Genomic DNA, 20,516 nt, shown 5'->3' on the forward strand with positions numbered 1-20,516 from the left:
AGAGCTCTGGTGTGGGCACCGCCAGGTAACTCCAGCTGTCCCTGGTTTGGCTTCCAGGAGCTACAGTTCCCTCTCCACACTGCAGCCTCCCCTGTACTCACAGGCCCAACAATCAGGCAGTCCTCCTTCCTCCTGGTCTTCCAGGGTCTCTCCAGCTGGATTTTTCTCCCTCTGGCTTCCGTGCACCATCCAGCACCCCCTGCTCGCTCAGAGTGTGCCTCGGTGCTCTCTTTATAGTGAGGGGGAGGCTTAATAGGTCTCAGGTGAGACTGATTGTCAAAGGAGGCCTAACCTTGCCTGTCATTGTTAAGGGGGCAGTCTGCTGTTAAAAGGGAATGAGGATGTCTTCTGTGTCTGAGTGTGTTTCTTCTCAGTGATCTTCATCCTCTCAGTCCCTCTCTTCTTCGCCTCAGTGTGTGTATAGAAAGGTGTGGGGGGGGGGGGCTGGGAAGTCATACTGTTTTCTGGTAATTATGGGGAAATTGGGTTTAACAGATCGCATCTAGACTGAAGGTGTGTCAGGTAGGGTTGGTTCGGAAACGGGGTAATACCGCGTCCCTCCCGAGGTCCCCCAAGTACCCCCTCTGTCCAGGTGATCCTCCGGCACTGGTCCACCCCCAGTGTCTGGTTCCAAAGGCGATGGCTGTGCTCTGGCCACCTGAACAAAAGATCCCCAGGGTCTATCTGTGAGAACACCCTCTAGTTTCTCACAGGTGCCAGTGGCCTTAGTCGGCACCGCCAAAGCTGCTTCACACCATGGTGGCAGGGACACTCGAGGATTTGCTGTTGTGGTAGTGGACACCACCTTTGTGGCTAGGCCCCTTTGGATGAAGACGCGATGGTCGTCGACGAGGTGGGCGCAGCAGCTTTCGTCTACGGGATTGTGATCATCGACGAAGGGGTCGCGGCTGTCCTAGGAGGGTGCGCAGCCAATTGAGTCGCAGACTTGGACGATGGCTTCGCCGATGTCGGCAGAGAAGGGCCCCCCAGAGATTTCTCCTTCACTGTTTTGCCCACAGATGGCAAGCAAAGCTTTGAAGGAGTCAAGGACTTTCGCTTAGAGGAAGCAATCATCACAACTAAGCTTGCCATGGAAGTAGTCAGCAACAGTGACTATCCTTCCTGTGCTGGGACCCACAGTCGCAGTGAACCCCGGGGATCGGTAGCTTGGAGACTGCCCTTCTTTTGGACCCTCGAGAGCGGGTGTCCTCAAAGGACCTCAACATCAATTCTGAAGGATTTCGCTCGTGGGACTGGCCGGTCCTGGGTGAGGCATGACCACGCCCGGAAGCAAAGTCAGGGTCCTTCCCTGACTTGAGCCACGCAGCCAGCTTGCTGTAGTGATCCATCTTGGTTTTCTTCAAAATCCCACAGCAGACATTGCATCCCTATTCATCATGGTCCGGATGCAGGCAATATAAACATTTATGATGTCGATCCTCAACATGCACGTTTCTCAATCTACATTTTCACGCAGAGTTTGAAGAGACACCTTTTCTCATCGGACATGGATGGAATGTGTGAAGTAGGCCCAAGCCCGGGCCTTTTCGAAACTTCAATGGAAGATTCGCGATGTAGTCTGATCCAAGCGGATAGCGGGTCCCCACCGCCGGTAATAGACCTTCGGTCGAACGATGGAGAAAAAATAGGTCAACATTTTTTCAATGTTTGCTGAAAAAACTCGAAAGCCAAAAAATTGCTCAGAGAGCAAGAGGAGGACTCCCACATTGAAGCGTGCTATAAAAATCTGAGGATGGCCACCAAGGGTGGAGTTTAGGGAGAAGGCTGTCATTGGATGGGGGCAGTATAACCAAGAGTAAAGTGATTGTTTTAGAGGAGAAATGCAGTTTTCAAGCTAAAGTGAAACTGTTTTCTTTTTATCAGAGCATGTGAATCCATACCAGACCCCATGCTGGAGAAAAGTAGATGTAATTAAAGCAGTTTCCATTAGTAATGAAGGCCCAATCAAAGCTTTTAAAATCACCTAGAGATGACTCTTCCATCTAGATCACCAATCTCAATGCAAATAGAAGGTATCGCGTAATAAAAACGCGGCAAAAATGTTGCTGGTAAAAATAAATTCTGGCAAAAATGCAGTGGTTTGACCTGGTAAAGTTTATACCTTTATACCATTTAAGGGGATTAGGGGTTGCGGGGGTATCCTCTGCTACCCTTAAATGGTATAATAGGTCGGGGGGTTGCAGGGGTGTCCCCCGCATCATTTACATGATTGTGGCGGCAAAACCACAGCATTTTTGCCACGATATTTTGTATTCACTACCAATTTTGCTGCGATTTTAAGACATGGAACCAAATAGAAACAGTGCAGAAAACAAAATGTCACTGAAAACAAAATATTTCCCAAACCCACCACTAGCAGAGCAGAAGGGGGTTTGAGGGTATCCTGCATGGGCTTTTGTAGGAGGATTGTGGCATATTACTGCTGTGCTGGCTGTCCAACCCTATACCTGCCTCTCCAATCTCTCTGTCCACTTTCTCCTCTCAGGCAACAAGGCACGGCTGCAAAGGGACCTGAGTGGGTTGAAACCATGGTGCTCAATGTTTTAAAGTGGTGGACCGTGCCTCCGAGGCCTCTGCCAGAGGTCAGCACTCGGGTAAACACACAGCACTCTTCTGCTAGCGCTCTGCCAGCGAATTGAAGGATTTTAAGGATAAGCAGACAGTGTGCAAGTTCGGGAGCAGGCACAGAGAGAGCATGGATTATTCTTACCCTGAAATGGCAATCTGGCCAAATGATTTGTGCTGGATTGCAGGTCAGAACATATCAGGCCCCATTCATGCAGTGTTGGCGATTCTTCTAGCCACTTATGTAGTGAGTGGATGGTTGCCTATACATAATACATTAAAAAACAGATACAAGTTACCGTTTATTTGTAAAACGTACGTTTCCAGGTTATCGCCTTCAAGCACCGTCTGCACTGGTAGGTAGCCAAGCCGTGGATGCTTGTCAAAGTATTTTTTGGAGCGAAACTTGTTTTTCAGCACTTTGGTGAAGTCTCGGACATCTTCTCCTGAAGTAGTCTGTCAAGCAATGCAAAGGAAACTTAACATTGGTATTTACTTTGTCACACTAGTGCATGCATCCATAAGGTATTCATAGTAACATTGAGCTACAGCCTACCAACACATACATGTGTGGACACAGGATGCTAGCCAAGATTGGTAACTGACTTTCCTCAATACACTACACAGCAATAAATCAAGAAAAGTTAACCAACAACAAACTATTCTTATTGCAAAATGTGTACTGGGGCAACAACGTTCATGATTTGAGTGAACGTTTTCTTGCAATGTTATTTCTGTACTGGTCGTGTAAAACACTGACATTATTTCTCAATATATAAAGCAGAAAATCTGTTCGTTTGTTCCTTATACAGTTCTACCGATCTGCACCACATTCTGCCTAGTTACCGGTTAGGACCCTCTGGACATTACTGGCTACATGACATTTGGACATCCCACCCCTTTCCCTGGATTTCAGCCTCTTCACACATGAGACAGGTGCCTCAAATTGGCGAAACATTCATGTGGTCTTAGACGGACCGGACAAAGCTAATTTTAAGCGTCTTGAAGCAAGGAAATAAACTCAAACCTCGAAACCCATGTATCAAGGCCCTAGGATTCACTGGGTCCGAGGTATTTGCACTGCACTGTACCATAGTGAGGCGAAAGGTGGGGAAAGCACACAGAAGATCCCACCAAGCTGCAGCATGACAATTCTGCCTCCACTCCACGTCTGCTCCGGGTTATGCAAGTCATCCACATTCGCCCAATCTCAAAGCATTTTACTTCAGAGTGCAAAGCAATATGCGACTCAGAACAGCGATCTACAGGATCATTGATTTTCAACAATAGATGCGTGTTATCTTGCCTGTCTACAGAACCTGTGTGCAGTACGGGCACTTTTCGCTAGTTGACTCATAACTGAAGTGATGGAAAGAAGCCTCTTCCATTGATGCAGGCTTCCTGTGCACATGACACCTTTGTAAAGGGCAGCGAAGGCGAATTACCTTCAAGACGTCACGCCCCACTATCCATACCTGCATAGAGCAAAACAAGAAATGCATGCCCGCTGAAGCAGGGCACTGTGCTTTTCTGTGCCTATGCGAGCAGTGGTGAGTCGAAGGCAAATGTCATCGGCATTTGCGCGGCAGGCACAAAGCATACTCTGATTGAAGATGTGAAACGCAAGGTCAAAGAAAGCAGGACAGCATCGATTCTCTAGCTCTCCTGCTGAATAGCACACACAGCTACTCACAGCTGAAATACCGATGAAAATAAAAGGTATGTCAGGGCCGGTGAACATGCCAGCCGTAACAGTCAGCCAGCTTCTGTGCTGAATTCCAACTAACCCATTCCAGCTCGTTACCCCAAACAGCAAGATCCATACATCCGGGTGCCAATTCTTAAGCAGCAGGATGAAAGATGACATGCAAAAGGAGGAATCGTTTTTGGCACGGTACACAGCTAGAACGACATTGCAAACAACCAGATTTGCTTTTGTAGAGTGGTTCCAAATAACGTTTGCCAATTTTGGGAAGGAGTTGCTCTCGTGCAAGATTCCCTCCTTCCTTTTTTACTAGACACCTCCTGGGTCCCATTAGTGGGAAGGCCTCCAGCAGCTAACGAGTAGCCCTGACCCTCTCAAACCTACCGCATTGGCAGCCCCAATTCGACAGACTTTGGTGAAACGACGTATTGCGTAGCTACGGACTTCAAATAAAAAGAAATAATTATCTCATACAAGTGTTTTCTCTCTCAGTCCTAGTATTCCTTCCCTAAACTCGTCCCTCCAAAATGACAACCATCAGCCCAGTACAATTGTACATATTCCTCCTAGTTCATTGTTCCGACTGTCACGTGGAAACGCCGCCCAAGGACGCGTGCATGCTTCCTGCGCTCTACACAGAAGGAACATTAATTATTTCTATCCATCAATATATATAGATCGGTACTGTGTTTTTTTTTGCAGTAAATTGAGCAAGTTTTACAATAATGCTATGTCGATAGGGAGCTTTTAGCAAATGCACTCATGTCAATGGATCACAAAATGTCAAGATGTCACGTCAGGGGAGTACAGAATTTATTATGCCGTCTCTCCAGGCTTCTGAGATGAGACTTGTGTGCCCTGCCAGGTTGCCTGTGCTGTGCTCTGTAGCAGGCCTTTGAAATCGGCAGCCAGAATGGGAAGTGTGGTGCCCTTGTGGTGAAGCCAAAGGCAGGTTTCGCTGGCTTCTGGACAGCAAGGCCTAGCGAGTTTGCGTCAAAGGTGATGTCCAGTAGTTTGTTCTGGACATTGGACGAGAACCCATACATATGAAGGTAAACCTGCCTTCTCAAGATAACCGTTGACCCCGTGGATCTCACGACAAAGTCCACATCGTCCAGGCCCATCTGCAACGACTGCCGGGTAGCCTCGTTATCATCATCCACTATTCTCTCGAAGCACTCTTGCATTTCCCCCATGGGAACGTATTGGGTGGCTTCCCCAATATCAGACCACAAGACAAAGGAATACTTAGCCAATGCACAAGATGTTTTAACCGCTTTAAGGACCATACTACCCGATGAGACCACCTTCTTGGTTAAGGTGTCGACCTTTTTCCCTCCCTATCTGTTGGGAGAACTAACGTGGATGTGGCAGACCTGGTTTTAACTGTGACCGCCTGCACCACCAATCGCTCTGGTGTTGGACGAGTGGGGAGATAAGCTGGGTCTCCCCTTGACGGCTTGTACTTCTTCGTGAAGTCAGAGTTCACCGGAGGAACGGTGCATGGTCTCAGCCACAAGATGGCGATGAGGTCAGCAATATCCACATTAAATGGCATGGCCCTCTAAGTAGAAGGTCCTTTGCGCCCAGGATTTCAGTGAGCTCATAGCCCAACAAGAGCTTGACTGAAGCACTCCAACCTAGGGTATCAACCACCGTATCCACCAAGGCAGGATACTTAGTATTAGTATGCCCATAAGGGTGAGCCGGTTGTGTCAAGAGAGGTGTCCAGGCCACTGGCTTTGTGAAGCCCCTCAGTGACGGTGATAAAATCTGCCTGTTCAGCAAAGTAATCCTTACCTCCAGTAACTGCATAAGCATGGTGGAGGCAAGACAACATCTGGTTGTCATCGACATCGAAAATAGTGGTTATCGCGTCGGAAATTTCGATCCTCGACCTCGGGACATATGACCGCTCAGCACTGGGTACCGATATCAATGGTACTGCGCCAATAGGTGTGTCGACACCTGATGCGTGCTGGCCGCGGTTGGAGCCAAAGGCGCACTAATGAGTACCGGCGCTCAGACCGAACCAAATTTTCCTGACACTGATCCCGAAGGCTTCGATGATGCCGTAGTGGTCAGCTTGGTGCCAGGGTTACCGGGCACCTCTGGCGCCACCAAGGCCTGCTGCATCGAAGGATCACAAGCAGCCACCTTTCGGAACTTGTCAAGCATCTGTTCCTTAAAGGCCTCCAACTCGGTCCTGGATTTAGGCCCCACCGCGGACTTATCAGGGTCATCCGATGAGCTGGACTTGTGCCTGCGCCGATGGCGCCGCTTCTTCTTATGGGAGGAGGGGGAAGAGGAGTGACTCAGAGTGTGACCTCTTTTTGGATTTCTTTCAATGTCTTTTTTCCTTTTCAGGAATAGGCCCTTCTGTCGCTGGTTACGACGACCGGGTGGTCGACTGCACCAGAGATGTCGATGGGGGCCTGCAGTACCGCAAGTTTCGGCCCCCTCTCATGCAGTGATTTAAGATTCCTTTTCCTACAGGAACCACAATCCTCAGTGACGTGACCGACACGGAGGCACCACACGCAGACGTCATGAGGGTCTGTAATGCACATTTTGGAGCTGCAGTCCTTGCAGCGTTTGAATCTGGACACCTTGGGAGCGAATATGACTTCGAATCGTGCCGAATAACTAATTTGTCGATTGGAAATTTATCTCATGAGAGAGTTGTTCCTCAAGCAGCGTGCCGAGTATGTGGAAAAAAGGAACTGAGGTACAGGGCCGTAGTGATGCAGTATATGTATGTATGTCATGTCCGGAGCAGATAACAGACCCATCGAGGCAAGACGGATTAACGGCAGAGTCGAGGCGCACTACGCCCCCCGTCAAAATGTTTTCAGAGCAGCTGACCCTGAAAGGTATATCTATCTGATGAGGAATCTACATGCTAGTGTAAAACCTTACTTTGTATGGGAAAGGGCATTGGTAATTTCTTTAGTGGTGCTATAAAACGTGTCTGGGGTTGCTGTTGGTACTCTTGTTCAGAGGAGAATTGCCAGACATTTCGGTGCTGGACTGCCCTTGGGCAGGACAAAGACAGATATGTACTGGAAATGTCTCTTCTGTGAAAGGATGGTGAGCTAAAACTCTGGTTGCGACTCTAACCCGGGATATAGGCCGGTAGTAGAGAAACTCCCAGAACCCCCTTGTTTTTGCTATAAAACGTGCTACACGCAGAGCTGCTTCAGAGTAGACTGAGGTGGGTGGGGAACGGCAAAGGAGTATGTGATCATGAGGAGGTGGTATCAGGGCAAGGGAATGTCAGGCCAAGGGAATAGATAGATATCCATCAGAAGTAGGCCAAACGTCATACTCCTGAAAACACGAAAACGACAAAGAATGTATCCATCAGTTTCAGAGCAAGGTCATTTATTTGAATTTGACAGAAGTGTGGGATACCTCGGGTGAACATGGTACGCTGTTGTCCAATGAGTCCATCCGTAAATGGGGAGTTTGCGCCTGAGAATGTTGGAAGGCCTAGATGAACTATTGGGGTCTTTGGCAACTTCCTGAATTCCAGAGAATCTCTCACACGCCTCAGTTCACCAGGGAGTGCATTCTGCAATGTATGTGCCACAGTGGCCAGCCTCTTACCACCAACACATTTCTTCACGAATTTGACACAACTGATCAAACCCTTTGCTTGTGGAGTGGAGATCTAAGCCAAGAGTATAGCTGTAGGGCAACCCCTTGAGAACAGTGTGATGCCATGTAGCATAGTTCCATCACCTGGTTGAGTGCTTGGACGCTAGAGGAGTCCGGCATGCAGGTCTTATTGAAATTAACAATAATAATGAGAATAACAACAATATCTGGGCAGGGAGGTACATCGATGTGATCGTCCTCAACTATTTAGATGTGGCATTCCAGGTGGCACTGAGGGTGATGCATAGGACCTTGACCAAGATCTACTTCTCCCATGTGAACTAGTGAAGAGCTCCCAGGACTGGTGCAATGTGCTCTAGTTCCTTGGTGCCAATTAATCAACTGGGCAACCATTCTGGATAGTGAAGCCGTTTGGTTAACTTCTTAATACGCCAATAAAGACAATGTTTCAGTATAGAAGTTGGCAAGGGGGTCAAGGCCCGATTAAAGCAACCTTAAAAATTTAGTTCAGGAGTGGCACAATTTCCTTGAGCATGTGCGGTCGACATTTTGCCATGTTCGCCACCAGGTTAGTGGCAGTGTAAATAAGTCTGTCTTGAAGAGGACACCCACGTTTGAACTTGGTTGTTGGGGGAAATGCCTAGAGAAGTTGGCCCTCTAAAAGGAAGTAGGCAAAAAGCAGACTTTCCAAATATGTTCCGTGTTGTTCCCTTAAGAGGGGAAAACACTGCACAATGCAAGAACTACGTTACAAAGTGCAAGCAAATCATCTACCTGGAGGCCTTAAGCAGATCACAAAATGCAATCAAATGCAAATAGTAGGCTCTACAAAACAACACTTAGGGAGAACTAAAGCTTCCACTAACCAGAATATAAAAACCTGTAATGCAGGACCAAATGTAACGTTCACCAAAAGGTGTTTGAGCAGATAAAACTCCCAATTCTCGGGAGAGGTTGGTAGTGTTGAGAGGCAATCTAAGTCCTTCATATCATAACCACAGCAACAAATTATAAGGGATTGGATTCAGGGGAAAGAATGTCAGCATGCATCAAGGCACAGGTGGCAGATTAGTCAAAAGCAAAAAATAAATATAATAAAATAATACATTAAAAAAAATGTTAACGCAGGACTGTACGTGTGTTAACATGCACTACATTTACCTCCCAAAAACGAAACTAATTCACACTTATTTGTCTCAGATGTGTGACATAACGGCACCCATTTCATCAAACATATTTTACCAATCCCGGTTACGCTTACTAATCAGTCATAATTGTCTGGGCCTTTTGCAGGACAGGAGATGTGCCAAGGACGTTTTATATAGAACAATAGGAAAGGTGAATATGATGATCCCAGGGAAGTCATTTGGTGGTCGCAGGGCCTGTGGTCTCCCTTGCTACCCCTGTATTAAAAAAAAATTGTTTACAATGGAAGCTCCTGGGCACTAGAGCAGCAGGGGCCCCGCCACACCAGGTCTGGGGGACCCGGCCCAGTCCGCACCCATCAGAGTGAAGGCTGGGCCAGGGCTTGTAGCGCAAGAAGGAAATGCTCATTAGGGTGGGCTGACCATGACATGTGGCACGTGTCACATGCCACGTTCACCTCCAACCCCTTCTCCTCTGGCTTCCTTGGGGCTCATATACAGGAACCAGGAAGCACTCCCAGCTTCCTGGTTCCTGTTTGTGAGCAGCACGGAGGAGCCGAGGGAGGTGTTACGAAGTTCGTTGGTCGTGTAGAGTATGAACAACCCCTCTGTCCCCAAGAAACACCCTGACCGATTTTGTTATATGGTCAGTGTGAATATTAAGGCCACAGGTGGAAGTCCGGAAAGCCAGGACGCGGGAACAGCCGGAAGAACCCCTTGAGCGCTGCAAAGCAAGATACAGTGGTTAAGCAATGAAACAGGGCCCGAATACCTGTAGGGTAGAACAGGCAACCACCTATTGTAGGACCGAGGTCCTAGCCAATGAAGAGCTTAAGCAAGAGGAATCCGTGGAGCAGGCGTGAGTCGGTAACAGGCAAATCCAAAAGTACTTGAAGGGTTAAGCAAGAGGAGTCCGTGGAGCAGGCGTGAGTCGGTAATAGGCAAATCCAAAAGTACTTGAAGGGTTTAAGCAAGAGGAGTCCGTGGAGCAGGCGTGAGTCGGTAACAGGCAAATCCAAAAGTAGTTGAAGGGTTAAGCAAGAGGAGTCCGAGGTCAGAATCAGAGCAGGTCCTTGAACAAAGAGAGAAGTCACGTGATCCGAAACTAAACAGCTGTAAGCAACGCCTTCGGTTCACCGACTCCTTTTATCCTCGGAAGGGACGCACGTATAGTCACGTGTGACGTGACCTGAAAGCGTTGCAATGCTGCTAGGCAACCGAAGTCACGTGATCCGTGAAGCGCCGGGAAGCGCTGGTCTCTGCAAAGGACGTAAGTTCCTGAAGTGACGGAGCTTCCAGTTGATCTGCCACCGCCGTGAAGGGCGATAAACACCCGCTCCCCCATATATGCCATGCCGTGCCCTGATGTGTGCGACGTGAGTGGGGGGCACGGTGCACAAGTGTTGGGGAGTGCGGGAATGGGTAGGCAAGGAGGGGCGAGTGGGGAGGTGTGTCCGTGGTCTAGGAAGCGGCGTGACAGAATCCCCCCTCAAAGGCCCACGACCCCGTGGGCTAGCAGGACTGTCCCTGTGAAAGCGGGAAACCAAAAGCGGGGCATGGACATCCCGAGCGGGAACCCAAGAGCGATCTTCGGGACCATAGCCCAGCCAATCCACCAGGTATTGAAGTCGACCCCGATGGAAACGGGACCCAAGGATGGCACTGACCTCATAAACATCCTGCGAATCCACCGAGACAGGAGCGGGCGGGACCAGGACACGGGTAGGAGCCAGGTAAGGTTTCAATAGAGAAGTATGGAAGACAGGGTGAATCCTCCAAGAAAGGGGAACCGAAAGCTTGAGGGCCACAGGATTCAAAACCCTGGAGATCCTATAAGGGCCCACAAAACGAGGCAACAACTTGCGACAGCCAGGGATCCGCAAATGCCTGGTCGAAAGCCACACCCTATCGCCCACCCGATACTCCGGGGCTGCGGCCCTTTTGCGGTCCGCTTTAGTCTTCATAACTGTCTGGGCCTCATGGAGATGGACCAAGGTCTGGGCATGGACACCGGCCAGATCCCGAACACAGGCATTAGCAGCGGGAGTAGTGGAGGGGAAATCAGGAAGTGGGAGGGCACGTGGGTGCTGCCCGTATAAAGCATAAAAGGGGGAAAAACCTGTGGTCGAATGACGGGAGTTATTATACGCAAATTCAGCAATATACAGCAGTTTGGCCCATGAGTCCTGATACTGGAGGGACAAACACCGCAAGTACTGCTCCAAAGCCTGGTTTACCCGCTCGGTCTGCCCGTCACTCTCGGGGTGATAAGCTGAAGAAAAGCGAGCATCGATCCCCAGGAGTCTGGTGAGCGCGCGCCAGAAACAGGACGTGAATTGAGACCCACGGTCTGATATGATGACCTGTGGTAAACCAAAGAGGCAGAAGACAGATCTGAAGAATAAGCGAGCCAGAGTTGGAGCAGAGGGTATACCAGTACAGGGGATAAAGCGGGCCATTTTGGTGTATGAATCGACAATAACCCATATGGTGTCGTAGCCCTGTTTGCGGGGTAGGTCAGTGATGAGATCCATCGAGACGGTGTGCCAAGGTCTGGGAGGTACGGGAAGAGGTAAGAGCAGCCCTAAAGGCCGTCCTTTGCGTGTTTTGCATTGGGCACATATGGAACAAGTGTTAACATAATGTTCGACATCTTTTCTCATGGAAGGCCACCAGCACCAGCGTTGCAACAGGTCCAGGGTACGCTGTTGCCCGGGATGGCCGTTTACAGCAGCATCGTGTGACCATGCTAACGCCTGGTTGCGGACGTCACACGTGGGAAGGAACAGTTTGTCATGGATGAAAGGCAACCCCTCGTGAAGAGCAATGTCCCATTCGTTGAGAGCCTGAGGATTCTGGGAAACCCAACGCCGGATGTCGATAAGCATGGTGGGGGATGGGGTACAAGTACAGATGACATGGCCCTTTCCTAGCAGTGTGTCGGGGTACACGGACAAGGACTCCCCTCCGGGAGAACGGGACAAGGCATCAGCTTTGCCATGACTGCGACCTGGTCTGTGTTTGACCACAAAATCAAACGCGGCAAAAAATAAATGCCAACGCACCTGTCTGCTGTTAGCACATTTTAACGAGGCCAGGTCCTGTAGGTTTTTGTGGTCTGTATACACCACTGTTTGATGTTTCGCACCCATGAGGTGATGACGCCACGTTTGTAAAGCATCCTTGATGGCCAACAATTCTTTTTCGGTTACTGTATAGTGCGCTTCAGCCACGGAAAACTTTCGTGAGTGAAAGGCCACTGGATGTAGACAACCCGTGGTTGGGCAAGGTTGAGACAATACTGCGCCTAGAGCAAACGAGGAGGCATCAGCCTCCAGAATGTAGGGGAGTTCTGGATCAGGATGCTGTAAAACAGGGGCGGACACGAACCTGGCCTTGAGTTCCTCAAAAGCCTTCTGATGGACGGAGGTCCAAGTGAACGGGACAAGGGGGCTGGTCAGGGCGGTCAGTGGAGCAACAATAGAAGAGAAGCCGGCGATGAATCGCCGATAGAAATTTGCGAAGCCGAGAAAAGATTGGAGTTGTTTCAGAGTAACAGGAGTCGGCCATTCGGTGACAGCATGGACCTTAGATAAATTCATGGACAGGCCCCCAGGGGATATGCGAAAACCCAGAAACTCCACTTCCTTGGAATGAAACAGACATTTTTCAGGCTTGGCAAACAAGGCATTGGTCTTCAGGCGAGAGAGCACCTCCCTAACATGCCCGACGTGTTCCTCCAGGGAGGACGAATAGATCAGAATATCGTCCAGATATACCACCACGAATGTGTCCAGGATGTCTGAGAACACTTCGTTGACAAAACGTTGGAACGTGGCAGGGGCATTACAAAGCCCGAAGGGCATTACCGTGTATTCATATAACCCCTGTCGGGAGCAAAACGCCGTCTTCCACTCATCCCCAAGCCGCATACGAATCAGATTGTACGCCCCCCTCAGGTCCAGCTTGGTAAAAACAGATGCTTTAGTCAACCTGTCTAGTAGCGTGGATATGAGCGGAAGAGGGTACCTGTTCTTAATGGTAATGGCATTTAACCGTCTGTAGTCCACACATGGACGGAGATCGCCCTCCTTTTTCGGCACAAAGAAAATCGGACTAGCAGCTGGAGAACAAGAAGGACGTATATGACCCAACTCCAGAGCTTTTTGTATGTAATCCTTAAGGGCTTGTTCCTCTGACCGTGAAAATGAATAAACCCTACCCTTGGGTACAGGAGCGTCTGGGACCAGGTCAATCGGACAATCGTACGGTCTATGAGGGGGGGAGACCCTCAGCAGTGGCCTTATCGAACACTGTGTGGAAATCGTGATAGGCCACAGGGATGTTGGCTGTGACAGCCCCCACAGTGTGTGAAGGCACCGGGTCTGAAGCACTATCGTTGACATGGGTGGCAGCCATGGCACCAAGAATCATGGCAGGAGTGGACAAGGAATCAGTGTCGAGGAGACAGAAATGTTGACATACCTCCGACTCAAACGTGACCTGTCCGTTGCCCCAGTTGATCAATGGGTTATGTTGTCGTAACCATGGTATTCCCAGTATTATGCCGAACAGTGGTGTATTGATCAAATCAAATGCCAGGGTTTCTCTATGGATGTTTTGGATCACCACTTCCATAGGAGCAGTTTGGAACTTAATCGGACCGGAGGATAGCGAAGTACCGTCAACAGCATGTACTGGTTCCGGATGTTCTTTCCTAACCAAGGGCAGATTGAGGCGACGGGCCAGGGAAATATCGATGAAACAACCAGTGGCCCCGGAATCGATCACAATATGGACTGTGTGTTTGATCTCTCCAGCGGGTTTTAACAGAGCCTGGACCTCTATCGGTCTAATAGGGCCAAAGGCAGGTTCGGAGGGGGTCGAAGACAGGCTCGCCGGTGCCCCCTGTATCATGGGCGAGCCTTCGGAAAACCCGGTGTTTTGTTCTTGGGACGTCGGGGGCATTCCCTTACAAAGTGTCCGTTTAACCCACAATAGAAACAGGCATTGTCGTTTCTCCGGCGTTCTCGTTCTAATGGGGTTATCGGGCGACGGATACCTCCTATTTGCATGGGTTCAACAGGGGTGGTGGATACGGAAGGTCCGGAGTGTATAGAGAAGGATGTTTCGGCCCTTCTCTCGGATCTCCTTGCGTCTACTTGTAAAGCAAGATCCACCAAATCCGAGAACCCTGAAGGAAGAGCAGGAACTACTGAGAGGGCATCTTTCATGGAGTTGCATAGACCACGATAGAACACGATTGCCTTTTTCTCCTCAGGCCAGGAGGTCTCAGCAGCGAGTTGGTTGTACTTGGTGATATATTCTATCAGAGTCTGTTTGCCTTGTGTTAGATCCAAGAGTTCGAGATCTCTAGAATGGGCTTTATGTCGTGTATCAAAGACTTTGGCCATTTCTGATACAAGAAGGTCGAAGTCATAGAGAGCAGGATGGTCATTCTCTAACATCGGGTTGGCCCAGGTGGCCGCTACCCCGGACAAATGGGATAGAAGAAACGCAGCCTTAGTACAAGAGTCGGGGAACGCTAGGGGTCTGCACAAATAATGTAATCTACATTGATTAATGAAAGTGCGATACTTCCGGGGATCCCCTTGATAACGTTCGGGGGCAGCAAGGGGAACAGGTGTAGGTAGCAGTATAGGAGTGGGTGCAGGGGCCATGGCTGGGGCTGGCTGGTCTGAGGGGACTGTGTCACCGAATTCTGCATCCGTGGGTAACGGAAAACGTGTGCTTTGTAGGGCATCCAGACGGTGGTGTATTGCTGTCATGTCAGCCCTAAGAGCCGCTACTGCTTGTAACAAGGCGGTCACTGGATCCCCGGCGGAGGGATTCATACTCTGGACGACCAAAGATAGGCTTCACAGTCTGTTACGAAGTTCGTTGGTCGTGTAGAGTATGAACAACCCCTCTGTCCCCAAGAAACACCCTGACTGATTTTGTTATATGGTCAGTGTGAATATTAAGGCCACAGGTGGAAGTCCGGAAAGCCAGGACGCGGGAACAGCCGGAAGAACCCCTTGAGCGCTGCAAAGCAAGATACAGTGGTTAAGCAATGAAACAGGGCCCGAATACCTGTAGGGTAGAACAGGCAACCACCTATTGTAGGACCGAGGTCCTAGCCAATGAAGAGCTTAAGCAAGAGGAATCCGTGGAGCAGGCGTGAGTCGGTAACAGGCAAATCCAAAAGTAGTTGAAGGGTTAAGCAAGAGGAGTCCGTGGAGCAAGCCGAGGTCAGAATCAGAGCAGGTCCTTGAACAAAGAGAGAAGTCACGTGATCCGAAACTAAACAGCTGTGAAGCAACGCCTTCGGTTCACCGACTCCTTTTATCCTCGGAAGGGACGCACGTATAGTCACGTGTGACGTGACCTGAAAGCGTTGCAATGCTGCTAGGCAACCGAAGTCACGTGATCCATGAAGCGCCGGGAAGCGCTGGTCTCCGCAAAGGACGTAAGTTCCTGAAGTGACGGAGCTTCCAGTTGATCTGCCACCGCCGTGAAGGGCGATAAACACCCACTTCCCCCATATATGCCATGCCGTGCCCTGATGTGTGCGACGTGAGTGGGGGGCACGGTGCACGAGTGTTGGGGAGTGCGGGAATGGGTAGGCAAGGAGGGGCGAGTGGGGAGGTGTGTCCGTGGTCTAGGAAGCGGCGTGACAGGAGGCCTGTAGTGACACACTGAAGCTGGGAAAATAGGTAAGAAGTTTTTTTTTTAAATGTCATGTGGATTTTGCATGTGTGAAGTGCGGGTCGGATGTATCTATGTGCTATGGGTCAGTGAGTGGTCCGTGAACGAGAAGAAATGTGTTTGTGTGTTTGAATGTTCTGGGTGGGATGCAGTGAGAGAGGATGTAAAGAAGGTGTATGAGTGGGTGAATGAGTACGAATGAGATAGTGTATTGTTTAATGGTCTGTGTGGGTCGTGTGTGCCTGTGTGGATAATGCAGTGAGAGTGGATTAAGAAAAGGTTTATGAGTCAGTGACTGGTGAGTGAATGAGTAGGAATGTGATAGTGTGTGTTTGAATGTTCTGGGTGGAAACACGGGTGTTAGACGCATCTGAAGGTCACGTTCCATCACTACCCATGACGGCACTTGGAGGTGGGGTCAAATGACATCACTTCCTGTGGTGTCATCAGAGGTCCAGGGTCCTGTCGTGTTGCGTCACTTCTGCTACCCCTGGCATTTTCGTGAAATGACATCCCTGGATGATCCTAGTTCTTTTGAAAAACAATGAAAAACTAGCAGGCACAACAGCTTACATGTTACTTGCCCAGGGAAGCGACATGGAAACCTGCCTGCCCATGGGAAGCTTCCATCAAAAAAAGAAAGGTCACCAGAGCCTAAAAATTCCTGCTTCTCTCTAAGTAAACTGAGGGGGAGAAATCACGGATCTGAAACCTCACTGTCTGCCAAACTCTTACAAAAGTAGTCAGAAAACCAACTCAAAATAGCGGAAGTAGCACAAACTGTCCATAAACGGTTAAAAAGACATTTTTTATCACTTGCTGCAAAAAAGCCTGCGCTTTCTTTGGAAATCAACGTTTATTAAAAGCCAATGCTCCATCCTATGCCTACATCCACGTCCAAAACAGTGAATGGGGTTGGTCAAGAAACGTGCAGGGGTAACAAGAGCGCAGTAGACATGAACCATGTCGCCCTATAAAGCACGCGGGTAGGAGCTGCCTCGCTCTACTATAAGCAAGCTCTGTGTGCAAGGCAGAAATGTAAATAGTTATTCAATACACACAGCCCCTCTGGGAATAAAAGAAAGCAAGAAACACTATCCCGCTCGAGTACTAAATATGAAAAGCATACAGAGTAGGTTGATAACCGAAGAACTGTGGCTTGCTTTGAAATACGGAGCGATTCAGTGTTTGGACTTACACTGCCGAAATCTCAAGTAGCCAAGCTGCAAGCACACTTTATTCTGCCTGAGGCAGACTTCACCCCCTTGGGGACTGTACCAACCTTTGCGCTAATACTTCTTGACAACGTGCCTATCGCACTTTGAGATTCTTCCCGGAAATACAGCAGTCAGCTTTCATGCAAAGCTGCACGTCAACACGGATTAGGAGAGCAGAGGGTACCACACCGAGGCGAGCCACGAGTACCTCTCAGCCGGGCAAAACCATGTGCAGATCTGACCTGGGGGGGAATTGGAGGGGGGGGGGCAAGATCGACTGGTTCACTTGACATGACAGGAGAGTGGCGTATAACTGGGGCTAGCATAGACCTGCTTACTGTTGCGATATGCCAGTCCTTCTCAGAAAAGCAGCCGTTTGCCTTCTCCAACTTCAGCAATGGCCTGTATTCCATCTTCAAAACATGGCGCCTTCTCTGGGTCTTCCTCATCCTACAGTACTGAATGAAATGTCTCCCAATCTTAGTCCTGCTACCCCAAATGCCCTCTGTGCAGTCGCACTCCCTCTTTTGTTGTATACCAGGCCTTCCCGGTTTTGCTTCTAGTCCCACCACTATAGTGTATACTATCCCACCAACCCCCAACCCCCACATCCTTTCCCCCTTTTGCTCAAGAATGGCCGGTTCAACTCCTTTTCGGCATTAATAAAGAAACATAACTCCCTCAGATGAGCGGAGAACACGAGCTTGGGTTCAGTGGCTGTGGAAGCCAAGCATTCCAAAGCGGGGTGCCAACGACGGTCATCAAATACACTCTTCCAACCGTTGTAGTTCAAAACTACAATCGTGCTCATCGATGATTCTTGAGAAAGCGCCGTTTCTGGCATCACGTTCAATCAGCCATATGACAGGGCCCAAAGGAAAACGAGGCCACTGGGCAGTGAGACCCAGAACGGAGTGAGGGGCGTCACTTTGGCTGAAGCCTCCTGCCCATTCCCTCAACGCTGCATGAGCTCGGGTAGAGGGTGAAGCGAATTTCTGAAGAAACTGGCGGGGGGGGGGTGGGGGAGGGGACACCATGAACATCTCACTGTCCTTTTGCAACCATTTTCCTTGTATCCACTTGGAGGCCGCAGCATGCGCCCCCCTAGTGTCCCCGCCATTTAAAAATAATTTGTGCAATACGGGGGCATCCACGAGCCTGGCAACACAGCAGGTCAGCCCAGGACGTGGATTGTCACGCCCTGGGCATTCAAGGGGTTAAGATATTAGAGGCATGTTTAACTCCAAAATGATGGTGCTGTGATTGCACACCATCTGTTACCAGAACTTTGGGCATACACGTAATACTACTACTAACAATGATAAAAAAAAACATTTTTAAAAACATTTATATGGCTTCACTATACTCCTAAAGCATTCATTGTGTTTTATGTTTGGGGAATTAGTAAAACCTAATCCGAGGAAAACTATGGCAAATATAATAGGCAAACTAAAGTTACCCTCAACTGACTACGGACAATCGATAACTGCGGCGTGCCTGTACTACGTCATGATATCCTTCATAAGTATATGATCTTCAAATGAAATGAAACCTTCTCATTTGAGAAGAAATACTGAGAATTGGTTCCTATAAAATAAAATAAAATGTTCTACTGCGCTTAACAAAGGTTTGTACATGCACTAGGAGTTTGGCGGCGTTGATGGACTACTCCGGGGAGCGCACACCTTACATTCTGAATGCCAAACATCTATATAGCCAACTCGGGCCCAAAAAATTCTGCCCGCTGCAGGAGGGCCGGGTAATCAATACTCACTGGTATGCAGTACTCCACCATTGGGTGATGCAGCTTGTGTCCCTTCGCAGTTCGCCCGGAAAAGAAGCAACTCTGGCAGACATCGTAGTTAAAATGCTTCAAGCTGCGGTATCTGTGGAAATAGAGCAAGGGTGTTCAGGCAATTACCTGGACAGTGGCGCACTAGGATGTCTGGCCTGTAGAGGAAACTGCCAACAGATGTAGAGCTTTCATATCTCATGAATGCATACATTATAAAATGTGACCAGCAAAAGGGCATGTGCCTTTAATTAAAGCGGTATATGGTCAGGATTCAGGGTCACATATGACCATAGAAAGCAGACACACATCTAATTGTAAATGTGAATCGGCTAGTTCACCCCATCATTGTTACTTGAACTGGAGTGCATTTTCTTTAGACTTTATTTAGATTCTGGCGCATTTGCCTAGAGTAAGTGCACATTTTCACAGACCACCTAGCTTCATGTAGTGATAGGTGCATGCACTATGATCAATTTGGACATATTTAGGACATTTAAAGTGGAAATAATGAAACAAAGATTTGTATTCATTTGGTCATTTAAAGTGCTGACGACTCACTAAACGGGGTCAAACTTTGATTCAGGAAAGTTATTTTGTCTCGTTGGATAGCATGGTCCAAACTGCCCACAGATCTTAAGGAGTGAGTAAACTAGACTGTTGGGCACTGTTTTCTGATTCAGAGTTCCTTTCCACTGGTGATGCTTGAAGGGCTCTGCCACATCACTCCACCACTAGACTGTGTGAACTTAAGTAAATGTCAGCAGACAAAGTGGGGAAGCTGTGCGAACCTGTTAGCTCTGACACAAGGTGAGAGAACTGTCCAGGCAATGAGATAAAGCAATGCCAGAGTACTATTGCACTGAGGTGTAAAGTGTGTGCTTCCAGCAATTCTGAAAGTTGGCAGTGCCAGATTAATCCGTGGGCTTTGCAGGGACCCCTACACAATTAGTTCTGGCCTCTGAACTTCAAGGGCTTCCCAAGCACACATCTAGGGTATCCCACAACCAACCTTCCACTAACTATAGTACTTCCTTCTAAGGTACTTGAAAATGCTTTTCACCACAAGAAGTTTAATTATCCCTCTTTCTAGATTAGCATTCCGTTTGATCCATTGCCTATCATGACACCCCCAGTCTCAAGGAGCACCTTTAGAAACATATGTTCAAGACTGCAGGCATCACCTACAAAGCAGTCACAACCAAACCACCACTCTACTTGGCCAAGAAACTCACGAGGACAGCACACCACCAGAAGCCGCAACATTATCCAGGTTGGAAACAAACTACTATAAACAGGGAAGAAACATGCACTCAGACTGTGATCAAAGTTATCCTTCCTACAGTTCAAGGAGGGACTGAAGACCCTACGCTTCAAGAACATCCCCACCAATCACTCCACTCAACCCTTTCTCCCCCTCTGGATTTCCTTCATCCCCTGATCCCACTATCCATCCGAGCTTCTCTGCTACCTCTGCATCCCACTAAACTGTCTGGGTGTGCCACCACTCTACAGTGCTCCACTGGTTCCAAGCTTTATAGATCCCACACATATGCATTATGCATGCACCCCTACAAATACATCCACATTCCCTGTACCTCAGCCCGCTCATATCTTACAAATTTATGAGTCCTTCAAGGCCATTTTTTTCAATTCCTTCACAGATTACGGTCTGGTTTTCCCAGGCAGGGGCACAATATGCCAATGTTCTTAGGCAAGGTACCAGTTTCATTAGGCCACTA

The 20,516-nt window shown here is 48.8% G+C and overlaps 1 protein-coding gene across 8 annotated transcripts in view; it reads right to left on the reverse strand.

Annotated features, from left to right (window-relative positions):
- The window catches only part of UTRN (utrophin), a 2,010,688-nt gene that overhangs the window by 140,828 nt on the left and 1,849,344 nt on the right, over positions 1-20,516 (reverse strand). For all 8 annotated transcript variants that reach the window (XM_069606729.1, XM_069606726.1, XM_069606725.1 and 5 more), the window contains 2 exons: positions 18,757-18,868; positions 2,906-3,042 (listed from right to left, as the gene is read on the reverse strand). In XM_069606729.1, the coding sequence (XP_069462830.1) occupies positions 2,906-3,042; positions 18,757-18,868 (249 nt within the window). The remainder of the gene's footprint in view (positions 1-2,905; positions 3,043-18,756; positions 18,869-20,516) is intronic.

Source organism: Ambystoma mexicanum, chromosome 4p, assembly GCF_040938575.1.
Source record: "Ambystoma mexicanum isolate Mex_15411 chromosome 4p, UKY_AmexF1_1, whole genome shotgun sequence".
In the NCBI taxonomy this organism is placed as follows: Eukaryota; Metazoa; Chordata; class Amphibia; order Caudata; family Ambystomatidae; genus Ambystoma; species Ambystoma mexicanum.